Source organism: Lepisma saccharinum, chromosome 9 (assembly GCF_977018435.1).
Source record: "Lepisma saccharinum chromosome 9, izLepSacc3.1, whole genome shotgun sequence".
NCBI classification, from domain to species: domain Eukaryota; kingdom Metazoa; phylum Arthropoda; class Insecta; order Zygentoma; family Lepismatidae; genus Lepisma; species Lepisma saccharinum.
Window position 1 is genome coordinate 70,368,678 of NC_139237.1, and position 24,720 is coordinate 70,393,397.

The window sequence follows — 24,720 nt, forward strand, 5'->3', positions numbered from 1 at the left end:
ACGCTTTCCACAATTAAAAAGGACTCATCAGTCAACTATTGACAAATTAAATGGCGCGACGGGGCGGTCGGTTACACAAAAAATGGAGCACACTTTGACAATTTATATTAAATATTAAAGAAATGAAATGGAGCTTCTAACCCTGAATGCAGACAATTAAATTAGAACATCAGAACATGAAATAACCCTTTTTTACAACAATACCAAAAATTATCGGACGCGGGGGTTAGGTTCGGGGTTTCCTGAGTAACTTTTCGAATAAGTGAGACTTCGGCGTTAACTGTACGGTGTTGATACTAACGACGCACGTTTACATGGACATGAGACCCTCTGAAGTATACTGTACCAGACTCTGCTACATGGCGTGGTCATCCATCTCTCCTGGACGCGGGACTTGCACACGGTTCCTTTGTGGCGAAATTGTCCTCCGAGGTCGATCGCGACGAAGAATAATTGCGACGATATGGTGTACTTGCACCTCCTCAGAACTTCGGGCGTTCCTCTTGTCACTAGCGTCGGGTGTACGTGGTCACGCGCCGGTTCGGAATCTCTCTGGTGACGGGCTTCGATTCGGCGTCGTTCTGGAAGCGTCGTTCTGGAGTCGTCCTTCAATCTCTCCCTCTGGCTTCGATCGGCGTCGTTCTGGAGTCGTCCTTCAATCTCTCTCTCTGGTGACGGGCTTCGATCGGCGTCGTTCTGAAGACGTCCTTCGGGCTTTGGTTGGGACGTCGATCTGAAAGCGTCCTTCGGGCTTTGGGCAGTGTTTGGTTTTGGCGTCGTCTGACTGGCTTCGGCGTCGTTGCAGGCGTCAGGGAAGCGACGCCCCCCTTCTCTATCTTCTTTAGCCCTCCATCCTTATGTAGTCCACGCTTGGCAAAAACAAATCACCAAAATAAGGCGCACACTGGTAACTCTATCTGCAATTCGTATTCTGCGATACGTAAAGAAACAAAGTCCACGGACACAAAACAATGATCACGCGAGAGTGTAGCGCGGAGATGCTCTCTCTGTGAAATCCGGGTAAAAACTGTGTCCGGGATGGTAGCACCGTATATTTATAAGAGAATCAAATTCGTCCGTTGAAACCCACGCTCAGGTAGCTTGGCTTCGCTTTTGGAGGAGATGCGAATGACCTGTGTCCATTGTCTTGAAACTCGGTCACCGAGGCGTCTTCGATCCTTGCAGGCTTGAGCTCCAGCTGGTTTTCCTGGTCATCCGTGAACATGGGTTAGCCCGCCCGCTGCGACTCAAGCCTGGTAGCGACGAAAATAATCTTTCCTTATCTCCGCGTTGGTGCAAATATGTCATGTTCCAAGCGGCGGCTGTCACTCAAGAAAAACCCTTCTCCCAACTCCCGACGTCTGGCTCGGACACAAGTTTATTCACAAAATAAGATCAAACCTCACACTTTCATGTTTGTGCGTAAAATGAATCAATAAACAAAAAATAATTTTTATCGAACTGCGTTTTACATGTCACTAGATACCGTGACATCTCGCCCTCCTTCCGATCAAAAAATTCTGTAGGCGAATAAAATTTTTCACTACTCAGGGGCATGAAATTTTGACTACAAATTTTTTAACACCCTGTACAAGAAAAGTCAACCAGTTCGATAACACAACACACATGATATAAATGATACCTCCAATTTACATAATAAATATACATTTTATACACTCTGGGTATGGCGCAATGTTATTTTATACTTCTAAAATGGCGCGATGTCGCTTAACCATGTTTCGCCATCCCATTCCTCCCTTCGGCGCTGACGACCTGACGGCCCCGGCTGTGGAGATGTGTTGCTGGGATTCGGCCCGTTCGCGTTTCGCGTCGGGCTCCTTTGAACCCTTGGCGGGCTGCGTCTTGCGTTCTCGTTGTCCGAACGCGGGCTCTCCGGTCTACTGTCGGGGTGACGTTGATAATAACCATTGTTCACTCGCCCGTTGTAAAAGTTCCTGTCGCCGCTGTTGCCATGGTGACCCGGCGAACTGCGAGTCTGACCACCTCGACGTCTCTGTCCCCGATACTGGCGTCTCTGTCGTGGCGAAGGCGGACCATCTCGAAGCTGGCGAACTTCGGCTCCTGGAGCGCGTTGTTGCCCATCGTACCTCCTCTGGACGAAATGGACGCGTGGGTGCTTGTTTCCCCGGTTTCCTTCATCCTCCGGTCGCCTCCTTTTGGTCCATCTTTCACACCGCGTCCTCTCGCGTTCCTCTTCGCACTGGTTTAGGTTCTCGAGCGTGAGCGACATGGCTTCTGCGTCGAAAACGCACGCCCCGTTGAGATGCCGTCTTATCTCTTGCGGGTAATGATAAATTAGGGCCGCAATTATCTCCGACGTGGTCATCTGTGGCTGGAGAGCCTGGAACTCATTGAACTTACGCCAGAAATATTGTGCAAAAGTAAGTCCCCCGTTCCTGTCGTACCTCTCGTTCCTCAGTTGGATAAGCATCCTTTCCACTTGCATGGGACGCTGAAAGTGTGTCAAGAACGCTTCCCTAAACGCCGAGTATGAATGAAAGTGTATTTCATTCCGATCTAGCCAGTTCTTTGCCCGATCTTGCATTAGGCCTTTAAGTACGAGTAATCGCTCCCCATCCGCAAGTCCTAACTCCCGGGCTGTTGCTTCGAATTCCTCGATGAAGGCAGACGGCAATATCCTGTCGGCCCCGGAGAACTTCTTGAAATGTTTCTTATATTCCGGCGGGAACAGAGCCCTCCTCGCCGGTGCTGGTTCAGACCGTATATCTTCCCTGTTTGAAGTTTGGGCTTCGAACTGTCGCGGCGATGGAAGATGTAGTCCAGGTTCCACTTCGCTTCCCCCGTTGACAAGCGTAGTCGGTCTTGCGTCACTCGCGCGCCTTGAAGACGAGGGGACCGCAGCTGGCTGTGATGACGTCAACGCTGCCGGCTCTAGCGATGATCCCGGAACGTCGGCTACGTTTAGTCGTTCCAGTTTGTCCTCTATTTCCTTTATTTTTTCGGAATTCCCTTCCGCTAGACTCGCTGCTCGCCGTACCTGTCGCTCGAGGGCATCGTTGCTCCGATTACAGGCTGACTCCAGCTGTGCACATTGTTGGCCGATGTGTTGCAAAGCTCCTTCCTGCTCACTTACGCTCTGCGCCAGTGTTGCCACCTTGGCTTCCTGTTCATCGATGCGAGCGTCGGTCCTGGCGATCCTGGATTCGATTCGAGCCTCGGATTCTTGGATCGTCTGAAGGAGTCGTTGCGTTATTTCTTCTCCGGAGGCGCGAACCGTCCCTTGGAGGCGTTCTTCCATCCCTCGTACATCGGTCTGCATCCCTTGCACCTCAGCTTGCAATCCCTGGATATTGGTTTGGACTCTGGTTTCCAATCCCTGGATGTTGGCTTGCATGTTGACTTGCATCTCTTGGAGCATCTGGAGAACCAGCTGGAATTGGTTGGCAACACTGCCACTTCCTACGTCATCTTGTTCCTTGCTGTGGTCGCTGTCCGCACGTGACGTACCCCCCTGGGCACTTGGTATCTCCCTTTCCATTTCCAACGGGCCCTTGCACTGGGGACAAACCGGTCTGGCTCCCTCCCCTTCGATTTCGGAGTCAGAAAATTGCTGTCCACAAGCCTCGCAAACCATCATGACGTCACTCTTGTTCAAACAGTCTATACGGCGATTTCTTAATCTCATGAAGGCCTTTCCTTAATTATCTGCTCAATCTTCTGTCGCACTTTGGAACAGTTACGCAAACTTACGCGAGCTCACACAATATATGAATTACAAATCGGTACATAAAAAGAAAAAGGAGGTCCGTCGGGAACCCCTTATCCCGCAACTCAGCCTGATGCCATAAATTACGCCAACAACCAAAAAAGTACACAAAAAGTACATAAAAAATGCCCTATGCAGCTGCCCTTGCTGCTTTCGCCGAAAAAAAATATCTGCCCTATTGTTACCAATTACGCCCAATAACGTGTCCTTACACGTGAACCTACGACAAATACATGAAAATAACCCTCGAAATACAAAGCAAAAACACAAAAATAACCAGGAACCTAACACAAGAATTTTATGCGTGACGTATACAACAATGAAATTTCTACCGCTCTCGCAACCTGGCTTTCCTGGAAAGACATGACAAAAGTTGCCGTCCCATGTTCGCGGCGCCAAATGTAACGAGTGCACTCACGGTCCCCGAAATGACGTGTCAATCATACCCCGGCACGGGGCCAAACGTCGTTATGTGTACGGAAAACCTGGACCGAGAGTCACGACCGGTCTTCCGTACACATAACGACGTTTGGCCCCGTGCCGGGGTATGATTGACACGTCATTTCGGGGACCGTGAGTGCACTCGTTACAACCATCCCAGAAATGTGACTGATACATTGTATGTTGAATTATGGCAGAAATTTACGAACCATTATACGTTATTTTTATAATGTTTAATGCTGTATTTGTCAAATATGAAACTGTTGCACCATTTCCATTAGTGCCTTTTTTTAACACACTGTATACACACCTTGCATTTGTATTGTTTCTCATTTTACGTTGCTTTTTGCCTTTTAAGCTAATCACGACGATGAGGTTGAATGATGATTGTAGATGAAATTGAGGAAGGGCACTCACAAGAAACATCTTTGTCCACGCTAGGACTCGAACCTGCAATCTGGGACAATCGTGATTCGTGAGTCCAACACTCAGATAAATGCAGCTGATAAGTACTTTGGTGAGCAAAGATTTTAAATCTAGTTTCTTCATTATTTAGAGGAAAAGGTCTAAATATGGGCCCCCCTTTTATGTTGTTATTTTCGGAGGAAAAAAATAATATATCAAGCACCTGCCTTTAAAATACATATCTATGAAATATATACTTAAATGTAATAGCATGCTAAAGTATAGAAGGTCTCCATTTTTTAAAAAAAAAATGCAATTTCCAAAGAATCGTAAAATGATGTATTTCAAAGTTGTGGTCTAAAAATGGGCTACTAGTGGCAATATCACAAAAGGCAATTACAATTTTAAAAAACAATCATTTATCGCTAAAACATTATAAAATTCATATTTATGAATAATGTGTTGTTTTGAAAATCACGCGGAATGGGAAAAATCGAAATTAAGAAAAACATCCAGATATTTGTTGGAAATGTGATCTCAGCATTATACCTCATGTCATAGTCCATATTTAGAACATCACGCTATTTTTCTTCTTCAATTTATTTTAGCGCTCTGTGGTACATATTTCACAAACAAATCATGGCATTATAAAAGCCCACATTTGTTTTATGTACCGCTAATATCACAACCTATACAAAGCAGATGAGAATTCAGAAAACGCTGAGTTAAAACATACCTGCAAAAAGTTTTCGGAGGTCGAAATTCTATAACAGCGTCCAAGGCCGAAACTAACCACCACTTTCTCTTGCGAATTGGCGCCGCAACCTTTGTCCTTGACAGATAACCAGTTCCCTTAGCTTCTGCCAGGCTGCAGCACCCGGGAGCGCTGATAACTCCAAACCCCATATTTAAACCTTCGCCCATATTTATACCTTCTCCTCTACTTGTACTGCATGAACACCTGTTCAAGCCCATAACACCTTAATTACATTGCGTTTTTCGTTTAAAATCGCTGTTCTACCACTTGGTAGATGGACGATGGATGAAGCATTGAAAACATTCCTTTTCCAGTTCGGTCAGTATTTTATACAAGGTTTAACCTTTAGCTAGTGGACATGTGTTGCAGTCTAGAGAATGCCTTCAATGATTGTTGGAATGTTAGTGGAAATAATGGTTTAATATCATTTTACCATCTGTTTTGAGCTACGGTGGTGCTATCAGTAGGGCATCTGACTGCTACGAGGAAGACCCGTGGTGAGTGATTTCAAGTTCGAATGTTTTAAGTGATGCCCCTGAATAGAGCGGCTCTGGAGTTCACACAGCGTCTAATAAATGGGTTACTTGGGGGAGAGGAGGTAAAGGCGGCCGGAGCGTGGTGCTGACCAGTCACATCCACTGCAGAGGACAGCTAAACCTTATTGCATATACTGTAATTATGTCTCGAGCGCAGAGGAGCTCTCTTGAAACGTAGAGATAAAATATGTTGGTGGGGACCCCCCGCCCATCATTTGGTTCAATGTTCATAAAAAAAAGAACGTCAAAGACAGTAAAATAAGGCAAAGTGAGGACTAACTACTAAAATAAGAATACGTAACCCCCCCTTTCCAAGCTACTGAGCAGATAAGAAGACAAACAAGGGATAATGTCCAAGCGTTTCAATGTCTTTGCAATAAGTATATTCAGTGGTAGATGAGAGAAATATGTGATTGGGAGTGGATCCCACTTTAAACTGTAGGTCCAGTCCCGATTAGCCTTACTGTGCATAAAGTGGACTTAAAACACCAAATCAATGAATCAATGTGATTGGGAGATTTTTCTTTGGTACTTAGAGATTATTTTACGCCTGCGTTGGCAACATTATTACAATTGAAGCTGACTTTAGCAAGCAGTAACTAATCAGTGACGTGTCGGTCCGAAGCGTTTCTACAGACTAAAGTACCTGTAGCTTTTCTGTGTCGTTTCCGTCTCCAGCTATTTTTGTGACACTTTGGTTATTTTTTGTGTTTGTGTACAGATACTAGAACATCTGGTGCCAAGTGAAGTGTATCAGCAACAAATTCATTTTCGTGTTGTGTTGATAATTGTTTTGTTTTTACTAGTGACGGCGTAACAAGTTGGCTTCGTTCTTCTCAGTCATGTCTCACGTAAACATGCTACGAAGCATCTCGTCCCATCTGACAGACACTGTCTTACTCGACATTTTAAAGACAGAAACAGAAAGTGATGACGTCACGCTATCTGACGTAACCTTCGCCAAGGGATCACGAGAGGGCGACAGCTACAGTTCAGGGGCCAATAAACTTACATTGATAGCTTCTAACCGGAAGCAAGAACGGATTTCCCTGCCTTTATTCGTGAAATGCCTGCCGCAAAACATTGCTCGCAGGAAGTCGTGCAGATCCGTGGACTTTTTCAGGAACGAAATAACCTTTTTCGATGCGTTTGTTCCCAAGGTTATGGAGTTCCAGGAGAAGAGAAAGGTGGCAAATCCATTTGAGGCTTTCCCGAAGTGCTACGCCAATCACTGTGATGGCGAAAACGACTTTCTTCTGTTTGAAGATTTATGTGATGAAGGTTACGTAGTTGCCGAAAGGAAAGAAGGTCTGGATTACGAACGTTGTGAACTTACCGTCAAAGAATATGGCAGACTTCATGCACTCTCTTTAGCGATGAAAGACCAGGAGCCTGATGCATTCTGGGAAATTGTTAACTCCTTCGGTGAGGTTCTCTTTCACGATAAGTTCAAGGACTGGTACGGTGGGATTCAGGGCATGTTTTGCAAGGCAACTTTTGATGCTGTAAGTTCAGTTTACCCAGGCAGCATTTACGTCAGCAAATTCAAACAGTTCACCACTGATCTGTTTGATCGGCTGATCGCCCTTGCACTCCCGGAAGAACCGCTGGCGGTCATCAACCACGGCGATGTGTGGGCGCCAAATTTAATGTACAAGTACGCTGAAGGCGGCCATCTTGTCGGCGTCAAAATTATAGATTACCAATGTGCAAGGTATTCGTCGCCAATTTTGGACCTAATGCTTTTCATCTGTTCTTGCACCACGCAGGAGACAAGGGAGCATAAGTTCGAAAGCCTTCTTCAAGAGTATCACAAGAGTCTGACTGAATTCTTGAAAGAACTAGGTTCGAATCCTGATATATTCACTTACCAAATGCTGGAGACTGAACTGAAAAAGTATGGTGCTTTTGGTCTCGGTATGGGAATAGACGCTGTGACTGTATCCCTGTGCGATTCGGAAGATGTTCCAGATTTTGACCTTCTGGAAGGGAAGGATGCAGTTCCAATGTCGCAACTGTTAGTTCTAAAGCCGATAACAGCAAAGGAGGACAAGCAGAAATTGGCAGACATCGTTAAATTTTCTGTTGATTCCGGATATGTCTAGACGATTCTTCAAGTTTTGTGCTGTACTTTTGGGCCTATCTTATTATCATTTGGTGACGTCTTCATCTTGATTCATATGCTCAGTGTCGTATTTGAAGAATTTGCAGTGGAGGAGAGGGTGACAAATTAGCAACCAGAGGGGTGAATTAACCTCATCCCCTTTTCAAATACCATCTTTCATATGCTGTAGCGATATACCAGGCACGTATTTAGAAATTTATTTCTGGGGGTCCGATTGATTGATTGATTTGCTGTTTTAAGTCCTCTTTATGCTAATCGGGACTGGACCTACAGCTTAAAGTGGGATCCGAGCCACTATGTGCCTCCACTCTGGGGGGCCCGAACCAAGTGTCTTAGATATAATAATAATAAATAATATAAACGTTTAAATTAACATAATTATATTATAATTATATTAATTATAATAATAATAATAACTAATAAATGTTAAATAAATATTGTATTGCTATTATTACATTAATATGCGAAAAACTGTGTAAGAATAGAGATATGAAACCATGTATTCATTATCTAGAGTGTAGTGAAGATCGCTAAAATTTAAGCAACTGCGCTGGTAAGGAAATCAGTGCTAAATAGATAAAGAATTGAATATTTATTAAATAGCAAGAAATAATGTTTGATCCAGTTGACGAAAATTAAAGTTTCAGATTAATATGTTTGGTATTGTCACTCAAATTTCGGCGGGAATAAATAACCCTCGATTACACAGCAAATGCTAAACAATTATATTTTCATTGTTTTATATTAGTACTTGGTAAGTCCTTGCGGGGGGGGGGGGCGGAACCTTGGGCTGACAGTGCGGTAGGATAGTTTAGTGTCAAGCGTCTCCCAATAAACAAATTATGTTTTTGTTATGCAACAAAAGATTCATTGTACTACGTTAGTTTTTGTTTATACACACAGACACAGATCAAATTAATATTAAATAAATTAATTATAAAAAACTAAATATTTACTTCCTTCAAATAAATTGAAGCAAATAACCATCGATTATACAACAAATGTTAAACAACGCATATTTTCATTATTTAATTTTTGTACTTGCTAATTATTTCTGGAGGGGGGGCGGACCCCTGCCCCCATAAATACGTCTTTGCCATATACCTACTTGCATGAGGTATAGTGGCTCTTATGTGTATATATATATGTGTAGAGTCACCGGCAATGAAAATGGGACACCTACATCCATAAAAACTCGTTGTGTGTATTGCCTAACTCTACTGCGATGAGTGGATTTTAATAGCAAAATTTTCAATGGCAACTTCTACCGCCGCCGTATAGTTAGGCAGCACACACAACACCTTGCAGGGAAGGGAGTATTTCAGTATACAATAGGTGTTCTATTTTTATTGCTGCTGACTGTACATTTAATGAATTGTCTGTTTTATTTTGTACATTCGTTTGTGAATTTGAGAGACCCTCCAAATTCGAAGGACTTCGAGCTCAAAAAGAAGAAAAAAAACTGTTTCCCCTCTTGAACAAATATTTGCTCACAATCAGTGTGCGAATTAAAGGGGGGGGATGTTGGGTATTTCCCCCGCACAGTGGTCACCATCACCAAAGTTTTGGTTTTTGTAAATAAATATTTTCTCTCTGTAAAGTCGCCCATAATGAACATACGTTTATAAAACAATGCAGAGATAATACATATCTATACATCCTTAATCGATACATAGGTATATGTATTTAGTTATATATTAAGATGGAATAAGGCACAGGAAATGCCTTGGGAACTGACAAACATTCGACTGACATCTTATATTTGATCGATTGACACATAGCAACATATTAGACACAAACACAACGTTGAACTCATCGTTGCCAAGAGAAGCAAATGTTTTCAGGTAACAGAAGTTGAAGAATAGACTATTGGTCAGGGTTGCCGCATCTATTGATTTTATCGAGATTGGAAATAATCTGTTTGCAAGTTGCGAAAATGTGCAGTGCTCTTATTTCCACATACTGGACTTCATTTAACATGAATAAATTATAAAGTTATTTTCATAGAAAAAAGGAAAAACTTCATTGACAAGCATGGTTATTTTCCCTATTGTGTTTCAACAATCAAAAGATAAAACTATACGGGAAAATGTAATACACCAATTAGTGATTTGCACAAGTTGTTCGTGCTAATTAAAATATACCATTATACAATTTTGTAATTTGTAATGTCTACTTTCAAGAATTTCACATTGTCTCGCACTGTTAGATTATCATCTGCACATTCGGGCTTTGCCAATAGCGTGATAGCGTGGTGGTAACGATGTCGCCGTGTAATCAAGGGGTACCGAGTTGGATCCCAGACGAGGTAGATCTACATTACACAATGGTTGGGATTTAAACCATAGCTTAAAGTAGCCTTCAAACGTACCTTGACAAAATTTTATGATTTTTTGCACTCGATTTGAAACTAACTTGTATTTTTCGAAACTTTTCTGGCTACACTGGATCTGACTGTATTTTTTTTTTAAAAAAAACAAACGCCTTTAAGCATTACCAATACAGGCAGCAAATATAAAGGATTTGTGTAGTGGCCACTGGATTTCTCAAGTCTCTTGAAACGTAAGTAAAGTTATATTCAATTAAATAGTTTCATCTGAAGCACACACACGTTTCTACCATTGTAATCTTCAATAGTGTAGACTAACTTACTAACTATTGATCTCTTGCATCGGCATTTGTTTTGCGTTATTGTTACCTTTTCTATTTTCCGCCAATGATGAGGATGCAACAGGGATGTAGAGGTAAGGCTCCATACATTTTGGATCTTAGTCATAGACTGTTGTGTGGTCCGTAGCTTGCTCCAGAAGTTAATATGCTCAATTATTGATTTGATTTGGATCCGAAATAATCTTCTAACATGGGATTTATTCTCGATCCACTGCAAGAACGATATTAATTTATACCAAATATGTGACTTGTGAGAAATAGTTCCTTTTCTGTGTGTTAGTTCTGGTGTTATTTGGCTCATGAATATATTGATTGATTAGAATCAATGAATGTATTGGTTGTAGTGTAGCTGTATAGCTGATAATACCTAGGTACAAAGTTTTACAGTTTCAGTATAGCAGCTACATTGAGTGGTAAGAGTTTACTATATGCACTATATTCTTGCGGCAAGGTTCCTGCGCAAACCATTCCAACAACCAATAGGATTTTTCAGATGTTATTTTTTTTTTTACAATGACTTCGTTCTTCCAGCTGACATACAATAGTTCCTCTACCCTCATGAGCAACACTATCACCTCTCGTGGGCATTGGTCCTGGATTCGATACTCGTGGCTTCCTCAAGAATACCAAATCGCCAGTAATCTGAGCAAGAGTGCCCATTTAACCTGTGGGGCTAATGGCACGTACTCCCCCATCCCTAGATCACATCATAATCCCATAAAGCATATAATTACGACAGCGTGTGTACTCAGGCCCGTACCCAGGATTTTTTTGAGGGGGGTGCATATTAAATATATGTCATTTATTAAATAATAAATTTATATATATATTTATATTTATAAAAAAATTAATTTGCTACATTTATAAACTAGCAAATTAATTCCTTTAAGGACTGTTCAAAATGTCAAGAAATTAGAAATGTTTTTAATAAGTGATGGATATTATTTAATTATTGCTTTTTATTAAAAATGATAATACAATTTTCATACTTTTATTGTGTTATGTTTTTGAAATGGTGTAAATCTATTAATGGTCTCTCGAAAGGAAATATTTCCTTACCAGAATTGTAGTTAGATATTTCAGCGTCCAGGACAAGAATGATTTTCTCACCCCCTGCACCAAATTTGCATCCCCCCCTACCTAGATGTAGCTGGTATACTTAGACATTGTAGAAATTTTATGTAATTACTCTTTTCCGCTGAATCCGATGAAAAGAAAACTTAGCACTCAAGAAATGTGGCTAATAAGAGAACAGTCAGTTGTGCATCCCACACTATCTTCATTGAAGCAGTGTGTGTTATTGTTCACATCTTCAAAATCGATTGCAAATTAAAGATAACTAGGTGAAGGGACAACAAATGAGAAACTTTAAGAAGACATTAGTTTCCTATTAAATTAACATGTAAGTGATATGTTTTATTCCTGACGAAAGCAGGTGAGATATGGAGTATAAATGAATGACAGGTCGGTCTAATTTCTATGTTCCTAAGGTTATAATCACAACCACCTTCGCAACTACGGCTCCATTTTCTACTAGTCCAATTTGATATAATTTTAAAATCTTATATATGACTGTAGAAGTACGTTTTTACCCCATACTGTTACCAGCCCTAAAGAGAAAGACAGAGAGAACAAGAAATGTATGCAACATTCATACACAGGCTGACGTCATTCTTCGTCATTCATTCTTTGTATGTGTTTATGATGTTATTCCTAGTAAAGTATGTTTGAAGTCCAAACTAATTGCTTATCTTTGTTGTTATAACACAAACTCTTGCCTTCGGAAAATTTTAATGGGGGAAAAATTTTAATAGAACACGATCGTTGGTGGGAAGGTGGGAAATCTCCCTTTCGCTATGGGAATTAGAACCCTGGATGTGACCACCAATGCTATGGAATTGAAGACCCCGGTGCACTTTTTGGTCAAAATTGTTTTTTTGCTGTAATCTATCATGAAAAAATGCTCTATCTGCTGGTGCAAGAATCAGACAGCTCCACAGATGTGTTGCGTAGTTGGAATGGAAAATGAGTTGTCTGGCGTGTGTTAAGTGTTTCTGCCGGCGCATGATCCCAGACAGCTCCTGGAGCAGTCTGGTTCTTGCAGCGGCTATACTTCAGTGTTCGGCCACTCGGCGACCGCACACTTCAATATGTATGTTACTGTTGCTTCTAGCTATAGTACGTGAATACCCCTTACTTTTGCGATATTCCATTATTTTATTCAGTTTTTCGTGTCTCCTGAAAAGTTTTATAAATTGGAGCTGTCTGGTTCTTGCACCGGGATCTTCAATTATCCTTATCAGACCATATCTGAATGTGAATTAACCACAAAAAGAGGACATTTTCTCATCAAGACTGCAGTTCGAAAAAAGTCCAAACAGCGAGAAAATATGGTGAACTGTCCCGACCAAATTGGAACATTTAGTAGCTTCGCATAAATGGTTATAAAACTAAAATTACTAAATATAGTAGACTGCAGACTTCTGAAGTCCACCTCTCTACAGAGACGACCCATTCATTTATACAAGAAGAACATCTAAATTCTTGCAAAATCTTAAAATAAAATGATCCATGTTATTTTTGTAGGTTTGCATCAAAATATTTCATGGCTCGAGGGGGTGGGGGCATGGCCTCCCTTGCCCCCCTGGGTAAGGACCTGTGTGTACTACTACCCTATTACAGAGAGTCACATATTTTTTATGGAACACTTTACTCCATATGTTCACCACCCTTCAATTCTTCGTGTTGTTCATCTAACGGATTAAATATGGTGCATCTAGTAGCTTGGAACCAGCTAAAGTAAATTAATTACCAAGAAACTATATTTTAATTCCTCATCCTCCTGCTTGCTTCATTGATTTCGTTTATTGTACTTCCCTTTTCGGCCACATTTGGCTAATTGCGAAGATTGAGATGAGTGATGATATGATGAAATTGATGAATGGACACTCACAAACACCCATGCCCAGGCCGGGATTCGAACCCGGGATCCCTGGCGTCATAGCTAAATGTGCTAACCACTCCGTCACGGGGGCTGGCTCCCGTCCCATCCCCCTGCTTCATCGTACATATTTCAGCATGGTGCCAAGATGTAAACTTTTTTTACAATATATATATATATATATATATATATATATATATATATATATATCGAGAGAGAGAGAATTTTTTTAAATATTATTTTAAGGAAAAATCACCCAGTCCAAAATTGTGATGCCCTCCTGTAGGTACCCTTGATATTAAGCTCATTAAAAGAAAATAATAAATTATTTTCATGGTGTCTAGGCACAGAATTATTCCACATGCACCGACTTTTTTTTTTCAGATATGAGTTTGCAACACTTTGACTACTACGAATTGAATCAATTGGCCAGCATGAATCCACCACGTTATTACAGTCAAGGTCGGGCACTCGTGGAACATACGTGTAATTTCCTCGTTGTTGAAATCGTGATTAGTAGTTAGAATCTCGGAGCAAGGTGCAAGTGCTACATATTTTACGTATCAGCGAGAACGTCGAAATAAGCCGACCGTATAAATAAAACCAGCTACCGCGTTTCGTGTTGTTTCTCATTTCGTAACGAGCAAGGACGCATACAGTTCGTCGTTACGGAACAGCTGATTCGTGTGCAGCAGCAGACAAAAGAATGACGACCGTGAAAAGCCTGAGGGAGATTTCGAAGCATTTCACCGAAGAGCTTCTGCTCGATATTCTGCATAGAGAGGTAGGAAGTGACGTCACGTTGACTGGGATTTCGTTCTCGGAGGGTTCTGGAAAAGGTGACAACTTCATGGCGGGAGTCCACAGAGTTACGGTGTCTGCAAGTGGTGCCAACCAACAACAGGTCTCACTGCCCCTGATAGTGAAATGCCTGCCTCCGAACATAGGACGCAGGAAAACCTTCAAAATGCCCATGTTCTTTCGGAACGAAACGGCCTTCTACAACCATGTCGCGCCGAAACTGTTGAAATTTCAGGAGGCTAGGAAGGTGAAGAACCCCTTCGTTGCGCTCCCCAAGTGCTACGCTGCTTTCTGCGACGGCGAGAATGACTTCATCGTGCTTCAAGATTTGTGTCGTGACGGGTACAAAATTCTTGACAAGAGTAAAGGCATAGACTACAACCACTGTGAACTTTCTCTGAAGGAACTAGGAAGATACCATGCGCTGTCTTTAGCTATGAAGGATCAAGATCCAGAAACTCTGAAGGAAATTGCTGGAGCGGTTGAAGAGTGCTATTACTTCGAAGGAAACAGAGAATGGTACAAGGGCATGCTGGAAATATTCTGTTCCATGACCCTTGATGCTGTCAACGCCATCTATCCGGACAGTGAATATGTGAGCAAGTTTAAACAGTTTACCGTTAATTTGTACGATCGTATGATGAGTTATGTTTTACCTAAGGAACCATTCGCCGTAATGAACCATGGTGATGCATGGCCACCAAATTACTTGTTCAAATACAAACCTGATGGACAGCTTGACAGTGCGAAAATTATCGACTTCCAACTTGCACGGTATTCATCACCTATTCTGGACCTTATTTTTTACGTATCCACATGCACCACAAGAGAGCTGAGAGAGTCCAAGCTTGAAGACCTTCTGAGAGCTTACCACACCAGCTTAACGGAATTTCTGAAGGAACTCGGTTCGAATCCCGACATGTTTACCTACGAAATGTTTGAAAAGGAATTTCGTGAGTATGGAGCTTACGGGTTGGGAATGGCAATAGAAGCTGTTCCTTTTGCAATGTGTGATTCGGAAGATGCACCCGACGTTGACCTTCTCAAAGGAGACGAAGCAGTGCCTCTGACCCAGATATGGATTCTGAAACCTCTCAAACGGAAGGAAGACAAGCAAAGGTTGGCAGATGTTGTAAAGTTTGCAGTGGACTGGGGGTTTATCTAACGTGTTGCTCAGGATATGTACTATTATGCTATTTCCACATATCTTGTGCAACTGATAGTAGTGAAGTGTGTGAATACATGAATGCAATCAGAAGCAGTGTGAGAATACAATGTGTGTCCTGTTTGGGTGTGGTCTTTATAGACAAATGGAAGTGTCAATAGTGTTACTATGTTCAGTGTGGTGCTGTGATGAATAAGGTTTGACTGGTGTTGGTTTGTGAAACGTTTCTGCACAACAATTGGTAGTTCCTCAAACAAACTCAAAGGGATTGCTAATTTCCACACGTTTGTTCAAATTTAAAGTATGTATTAAGATATGGTTACAATTATAAGTGGCAGGTGTGTGTTACTGTATTTTAGTGGGCTCAAATGCAGAAGTGTATTGAGCCCCCCTGGTATAAGGGGGCGGTTAGGCGTATTAGAATGCTATTGCATCATTCATGATAATAATTGACTGTTTCAAATATTTTATGTGCTTTTGGGACTATGGCGCTACATTGCTTCTCAAATGAAACCACATTTAACATTTCCATGTCTTTTTGTACCGCTAAGGGTATTCAATAATTGAATAACATAATCTAGCAATTCAGTTTGTGACATAGGTGGAAACAGAAAATTGGGGGAATACAGTATGAGCTGTAAGCATACACACACACACACACACACACACACACACACACACACACACACACACACACACACACACACACACACGCACTCACACCATCACACATATAGTGGGAGTGAGAGTCTCGGTGTTTGTGTGTACGCTCATAGGGTGGATGTGTATACAAGATGTCACCCTGTATACTCATTCACAGGGTGTTGAGAACATGTTTTCTCAGTGACGTCTTCCTCATTTTGGACCTCCTGATGGTATAGTGGCAACAACTGACACCCCTTGTAATCAAGAGGCATCGCGTTCGATACCCGGCGGAAGAACATTGCATAGTGGTTCAGATCGCACTTCAAACTATATTAGTCTATTATAAGCATGTATTCATTATCTAGCGTGTAGTGAAGATCGCTAAAATTTAAGCAACTGCGCTGGTAAGGAAATCAGTGCCAAATAGATAAAGAATTGAATATTTATTAAATAGCAAGAAATAATGTTAGATCCAGTTAACGAAAATTAAAGATCAGATTAATATCTTTGGCATTGTCATTCAAAGTTCGGCGGGAGTAAATAACCCTCGATTATACAGCAAATGCTAAACAAGTATATTTTCATTGTATAATGTTACTACTTGGTAATTTTTTTTGGGGGGGAGGGTCCGGAACCTTGGGCTTCGCCCCTAAATACGTCCTTGACAGTGTGGTAGGATAGTTTAATGTCGAGCGTCTCTCAATAAAATAATTATGTTGTTGTTATGCAACAAAAGATTCATTGTACTAATTTAGTTTTTGTTTATACACACAGATCAAATTAATGTTAAATAAAATAATTATAAAAAATAAATATTTACTTCCTTCAAATAAATTGAAGCAAATAACCCTCGATTATACAACAAATACTAAACAACACATATTTTAATTTTAATTGTTGTACTTGGTTAGTCTTTCGGGGGAGTCTGGGCCCACTGGAACCCCCCTAAATACGTCCTTGCGATATACCTACTTGTATGAAGTATAGTGGCTCTTATGTGTATATGTGTACAGTCACTGGCAATAAAAATGGAACATCTATATCCTGAAATACTCGCTTCCCTGCAAGGCGTTACATGTGTTGCCCAACTCTGCAAAGATAAACGGATTTTAATAGGAAATTTTCAATGGCAACATCTACCACCACCGTATAGTTAGGCAGCACACACAACACCTTCCAGGGAGGTGAGTATATCAGGGTATAGATGTTCCATACATTCAATGAATTGTCTGTTTTCTTTTGTACAGTCACGGACACTTCTGGGTTATAATGATTTCATTGAAAGTAAATGGGATCGTTACAACCCAGAAGTGTTCGTGACTGTACATTCGTTTGTGAGTTAGAGGGCCAAAAAATTCACAGGACTTCGAGCTCAAAAAGAAAAAAAAATGTTTCCCCTCTTGAACAAATGTTTGGTCACCATCAGTGTGTGAATTAACGGGGGGAGAGGGGGATGCCCAGTATTTCCAGTTGTCACTATCACTAAAGTTTTGGTTTTTGTAAATAAAAAAATTCTCTCTATAAAGTCGCCCATAATGGATACACGTTTATAAAACAATACACAGATAATACATATCTATACACCCTTAATAGATACATAGGTATCAGTGGCGGCTCGTAGGGTCTGCAAGGTGTAGGGCACATTCAAAATATAGGTTACATCTTAGAACTAATGGAAGTCATACCAGCGGCATTTAATATATATCAAATTAAAAATATGTAATACTTTAGAAAAAATTACCTTTTTATTCCATTTCTTGTATATCACGAGAAAAAAGGGGGGAATTAGCTATATTTTTTTGTTATGTTCTACTCATGTGCGGATTTTGAGCTTTTGCTTTGGGAGGGCCAGACTCTGGGAGAAGCATATGATGTACGTGAGGGTTGTTGAATATCCCCTAGCTTATAAGGGGTCCGGAGACCTTCCCCCGGAAATTAAAAAAAACAACAACTTAAAAACACTGAGTTCTAGGCCTTTTAGATTTGAAAATGTTAAATTTCCTCGCTTAAGTAAACAAATATTAATTAGTATATTGGTTGTCAGTTTTAAAAGAAGCAAAACAGTACGATTATTGCATTTTGCATTTCATTAAATGTTTATTGATACAATACTCGTATTACTCACATCAATCAAATCGTCCAAGACCCGCCATTGCGGCGCAATTACCGCACATGCCATCGTACCAAACGTCAAGTTTGCGGTATGGCTTCATAACAAAAATGCAGTAACTGAACTTAATCATGTGTTATTTTTTTTGGTCTTTTTTTAACAGTGACGTGCGGTGATGTCGACACTTGGGGTAGCAATCAGTGGCGTGCCCAAGGGAGATTGGTGCGGGTCATAATCCCCCTCCCCCTCCTTTAGGGTCCAGTATTCCTAAAAATAGAACGTCGAAGAAAGGAAAGGATTGCAAAATGAGGAAGGACCACTGAAAAGAAGCACGTGTTAATCCCACCCACTTTCGAAAATCCAAAACAAGTTGATTTGACTATTAAGCCAGAGAACCCGGGTTCGAACCACGACCTGGGCATGGGTGTTATTTGTGTTTGTCCCTTCATCAATGTTATCGTATCATCTTGACGATTAGCCAAAATTGTAGGAAAAGCGAAGAAAAACAAACCAAATGAAACAATCAATCAATTATTTGATTTATGCTACTTTGCGTTGCTGTCACATTTGGTTAATCGCGAAGATGGTACAATACAATTAATGAAGAGGCAAACACAAAAACACCCATGCCGAGGTCGGGGTTCGAACCCGGAACTCCTGATGTCATAGCGTGCAGTGATAACCACTCCCCCGCGGTTGGTTGATTTTGTGTTTAAGTCCACTTTATGTACATAAAAGCTAATCGGGACTGGACCCACAGTTGAAAGTGGGATCCAAACCACTATATGTGTCCACCTGGTACCGATCCGGGGCCACTTGCACTCCCCCACGGAGGTCGGCCGACAACAAAGTTGAGTGGAAAGCTCTAACTATTCGGATACTTGGGTATCGGTATTTATTCAGTGGTACCTAAATTTTAATTGGATTTTTGAAACACCATATTTGCATATGATTAACGTTTTTCCAAAAAAATTGCATTGCTTGATTTCCCTAATTTCTTCATCTCACGCTCTCGTTACTGAAGGATCCGGGCTCGAACCCTGGCCTGTGCATGAGTGTTCCTTCGTAACCACTTTTCATCCGTTTAATTTAATCAACGTTCATCGTCATGGCAGAAGTTAGGTAAAGTGATGGAAAAGCAACGCTAAAGAAAGGAAAAAGAAAATACAAATAATTTCCTCCCAGTGCATCTGCAGGGCACTGTGAAATCAGGAGTCCAGAGTTCTCTGTTTATGATTGTCCCTCGTGACTTCCATAAGTTCATTAGCTACTTATCGCGATTAAATCTATACAGCTAGAAAAAGTGATGGAAGGTGGCAAAAATTAAATATATTAGAGGGGATGAACAGGTAACAAAACACACTTTTTTGTAGTTTCTTCAACAATATTCATTTAGCTTTTTTAGTTCTGGGATACATTTTACATTCCAAATTATTTCATTATTCACTGCAGAGTACAACACATAGGAACAAGAATGCGCGCTCGTCACGGGTTCGAATCCCGACCTGAATTGTTCTTTGTGAGGTCCCTTCATCAATTTCATTATATCATCACTCATCCTCATTTTCGCGATAACCAAATGTGGCAGAAAGGTGAAGTAAAATAAACCAAATCAACAGCAACAATTAGAACGCGCGTTTTCTTACTCAAATTAATACATCCGTATGTATGACTATTTAGCTCACCCATTTCTTTTATTGGAGGCCAAATTATCAGTATATTTAAATAAAACACTACTAAAACGAGAGCGAGATATTTGTTATTTAATCATTATATATTCCATATTTGATAAAAAGAGAAAAGAAACCATAACATATTTGTCTGCACATAATACAAGTACGTTCCCATTCATATACAAATAAAACTACATCCCATATTATGCATACATATTGTACAACGTTTAAAAGGTTGTGTAAATACAGAGAACATAAGTACTGCAGAAAATTTACCCCTGAGTTCTTTAGAGGATTTACAAAGTAATTGAAGGGAAACCAATCCCCTATCTGTCCTATAGGAGATAGACTGGGGGACCTGAAAGCACTGGCTTTCAACAATTGCAGCGGGGCAAGGGAGGTAGAGGCAGAAATCTTCCCTTTCCCTTCAGGCGGTTGTCTATACCTGGATCTGGTAAGGCGGAAGAAGAGCCAGCTAGGGTGTTCAGCCTTGCCAGCTGATCACATCGAGGGGCGAGAAGAAATGTTGCATATGAACTGAGGCTTCAAGATAATAAAGATTTTGATTTGAAAATAAATTAGAGACGTGAGATTGATTGATCTATCTCTGCTAGACTAGCTACTCCTCAGTGCACGTCACTGTTTTTTAAGACTCCAGAACTCCGCCTATGGTTCTACTCTGTTTGTATCTTTGAACAATGAACACTTGATTTAGGCAAAGCTGTGGTTTTGACGGCCTAATTCTTTGTCCAACAATCGGTATTTAAAATTTGACTTTGTAATATCTCAAAGCATTGCGAACCTCGACAAGACTTCCCCACCTCTTCCAAAGTTCCTTTCCTTCGGCAACCTACGGTCAATGGATCCAGCCACCATCTAGCGGGAAACCGAAAAACAACGCCCCAAGTGTGGATCCTGGGTCTCGGCGATATTGTGACCATTCGCAATGAAAACACCCATAAACCCATTATATACTTACTTTGCATAGGGTTACCAGACGTCCGGGTTTTCCCGGACATGTCCTACGTTATAGCCTTATGTCCGGCGTCCGGGAGGAATTTGAAAAATATCATAAATGTCCTATGTTTTGAACGTCACATAATATTAATTAGGAAAATACGTACGTGTTGTTTCGTTGAACAAAGGGAAATCATGCATGCATGTTAAGAGTACAAGTCCATTGCCCAAAATGAAAATAGAAGTTTGTCTTGTTAGAGAACAAACAGGAAAACGGAAGCAACTAATAAACAAAGATTTGGGTCCACATTCTGATGTCACTGTTCAGTGCCTGAGCGGAATTTCTTTCCTTGGGGTTTATACTGATTGCACAAGGTGTTTCCCATTCTTATTCAATATTTTTTATTGTAAAGCAGGGGGTATAGAGAGCAGTTAATCAGTGTGTCGACTAGTCAAGAAACTCATGAAAGTCAAGAAGAAGTAAAGAAATCAACAAGTAGGTCAAGAAGTCAATAAAAATCAAGAAATTATACTTGTGGTCAAGAATTTTTGTTATCACAATTACTGATTTGTTGATTTAGTTTATTTTACTTCACTTTTCTGCCCCTTTGGCTAATCGCGAAGATGAGGATGAATGGTGGTAAGATAAGATGGATGAAGAAACAATCACATACACATAGGGACGACAACACAAGCTCCACAGATATGTATTTCCTTATTTGCTAATTTCCAACTTTACCTAAGTAGGGATCGAATAAATAAAGGTTAACAAAAACGAAAAGAAGGTCAAGAAAAGTCCTGAAAAAGCCAAGAATTTTGGATTTGATATTTTGATAGAAATCCTGTAATTATGCTAAAAATACCCAAGATTAAACTTCTGTAACCATTTCAAACTACGATATTTGCTGAATGTTTGTTAGCCATTACAGGTCATAATGCAAATGTTGAGAGACTACTTTCACTAAAATCAACACAATGGACTCGGGAGAGAATTTTCTTTCGTAAAGTCTGTAGAAAGTTTTGTGCTGGTCCCTATACTTTCGAAGATTGACTGTCCAGTCTCTCATCAATATATTTTGACTAAACCTCCAATTTTGAGAAAATTTTCTCTTCTGATAAGTACTACATGTAGTAGAAGTGCATTGTATTACAGTACATTTAAGAATTCGTTAAGAATTCATTTTTTTAAACTGAAAAAGTGTCATTTTTAAATGACTTTTTAACGTGTTCTGTAGAAATATGTATTATTTATTGCGAATGTTTTGTGTCCTACATTTTGACATAAAGTCCTACATTTTTGGTCAACATGTCATACATTTCCCTTATAGCGATCTGGTAACCCTAACTTTGCATCAGGCCCGTAGCCAGGAATTCTTTGTAGGGGGGCAATCTTAGAGGGGGCAATTTCTTAATATATTGTGTCGCATTGGCAGGTATAGCAGGGTACACATAGGCACTTGCCCTCTCCCCCAAAAGATATAAGTAACAGAAAAGGGATGATATCTTCAAACTGCAACGAACAATAAAAACTTCGAGTAACATCAAATAGCAATATTTCGATAATATTTTAAAGAATGGCAAAATGAGGACCGACTACTTAGAAATGTAGACATAACCCCTCCCTTTCGAAAATCCTGGGCACGGCCCTGCAAAGAATATAAAGTGTAACATAAATAAGCTAATAGGGACTGTATGTACTTGATATTTACAGGTCGATAATGTTAATAGACGATTCATATGTACCAACAGCTTTGGACCTCTCTGCAGAACTGATTAAGGAAGTCCTTTATAATTCATGCTTCATAATTATTCCCTTTAGTTTCCTGTATGCAAGATTTTTACTCACAAAGGAATCTATCGTGATTCCAACAACACCATTGTGTTGTTTTATGCAAATCGAATTACTGTAATTAAATAATAATGGCTACTTATTATTTACACTTTGATGAATTGTGTAAAAATTTGTAATACATTTTTTTGTACTTCTAAAACATTAAAACATAGTCCACCACGGACTCTATTTCCTTCAAAGGGGAGACTCTTGCATCACTGCAGACAATGTTTGCCTACTGGTTACGTTAACCATTTTCCAAAATATTGTGCGAATTGTATTATATTATACTTGAAATACATGTTTTGACACCTGACAAACAAATAGGAATCCCTTGATTGATCAATGACTTCTTGGATTACAGTGTCATCATTAATATTTGATATTAAGTTTCATAGAAATAAATTGTTTTAATAGGACGCAAATAACTTGACGGGGCGCCATGGCATTCTCTTTAACATTTTTTTTTACTCGTTTGGCTCCCAGGGCCGACTCAGCTATGGGTCTGAAGTTGGACTATAAGAATAGCACACAATGCGAGCGAAGCGACCAAGAAAAATTTACGAAATGTATTTTAATTGTATAAAATTTGAAATCGAGTGGTGGCAATTGTCCCTTGCAAGTGCCCTTGGCCGTCTGGAAGACAAATGCAAGGAACACGTAAAAACTAATTCCATCGTGAGTATCCAATTGTCCTGCTATTCTTAGATTCTCCTAGTCTTATTTTTTTTAAATCTTTACTTCCCCTAGAATGGACTTCCATCCAAGGTCGGGGGGGGGGGGGGAACGCCCCCTGTGGTTGCGGCACTGTTTATGAGTGTCTCTTCATAAATTTCACGTCATCACTCATTGTTGCGATTAGCTAGAAGTGGCAGAAAAGCAACGCTGAGTAACAAAAATCAAATATCCACTCCCTCTCTCTACCACATGAATCACTATTACCAAAGGTAGACTTGGGAAACAAAAATTTAAGCAGTTCCAAGTTCATAGCAACATGTCCAAGAAAAAACATCCGACACCTTTAGGCACCTTTAATACAACTACTCAAAATGTCACAACTGTTCTAGATACTGAAAATTGCGAAATCATTTTACGAAGTCTGCATCTGGAAGGGAATCCACCCCCCCCCCCCATCCTGATACGACATTATACGGAATCCCATACACCCTAATAAATCACAAAATCAATAAGTGTATTTGTTATGTTGCTAGAGTAACACATGATATAATTGTAAAGATTATTGAGAATTTCAGGTAGGAATGTGTTGTGTATTTTTCACAGGGGGGGCAAAGCAGGCTCTCAGGGGGGGCAGTTGCCCGCCTGCCCCCTCTAGCTACGGGCCTGCTTTGCATAAACCCCCGGATCTCCCCCACAGCTCAGAATGCAGATGCAGGGATGATGTTAAAGCATTGAGACGGGAAGTCCACAGCCAGAATGTGACTGTGGACTTCCCGTCCAACCACTGTGGCCGTCTTCACTCCATAAAGAGTGCGTGCGGCAAAGGAAATAAAATACAAGCGTTGGAAACAAGCGTAAATTGTTATAATTGTAGTTCTCTTTATAGATACATAAAGGATGAAGGGGCATGTGCCCGTGTGACCTAAGGGTATAACCGCGCCTGATAGATATATGTATTTAGTTATATATTAAGATGGAATAAGGCACAGGAAATGCCTTGGGAACAGACAAACATTCGACTGACATCTTATATTTGATCGATTGAGACATAGCAACATATTGGACACAAACACAACGTTGAACTCACGGTAGCTAAGAGAAGCAAATGTTTTCAGGTAACACAGAAGTTGAAGAATAGGCTATTGGTCAGGGTTGCCGCATCTATTGATTTTATCGAGATTGGAAACAATCTGTCTGCAAGTTGCGAAAATGTGCAGTGCTCTTATTTCCACATACT

The 24,720-nt window shown here is 40.5% G+C and overlaps 2 protein-coding genes across 2 annotated transcripts; both read left to right on the top strand.

The window, feature by feature from the left end:
- The first annotated feature begins 6,744 nt into the window (after positions 1–6,744).
- On the top strand, positions 6,745–7,992 carry LOC145992463 (uncharacterized). The gene has a single exon (XM_083128846.1). It carries the CDS (start codon positions 6,745–6,747, stop codon positions 7,990–7,992), a length of 1,248 nt encoding a protein of 415 aa, XP_082984972.1.
- Positions 7,993–14,114: 6,122 nt separating this feature from the next.
- Positions 14,115–15,972, top strand: LOC145992719 (uncharacterized). Its single transcript, XM_083129104.1, has one exon. The coding sequence runs from the start codon at positions 14,330–14,332 to the stop codon at positions 15,587–15,589; it is 1,260 nt and encodes a 419-aa protein (XP_082985230.1). The 5' UTR covers positions 14,115–14,329; the 3' UTR covers positions 15,590–15,972.
- The last annotated feature ends 8,748 nt before the right edge of the window (positions 15,973–24,720 follow it).

What these genes read in the sequence shown, in the direction of transcription:
- LOC145992463 (XM_083128846.1), top strand. Translation starts at nt 6,745, where the DNA reads ATGCTACGAAGCATCTCGTCCCATCTGACAGACACTGTCTTACTCGAC.
- LOC145992719 (XM_083129104.1), top strand. Translation starts at nt 14,330, where the DNA reads ATGACGACCGTGAAAAGCCTGAGGGAGATTTCGAAGCATTTCACCGAA.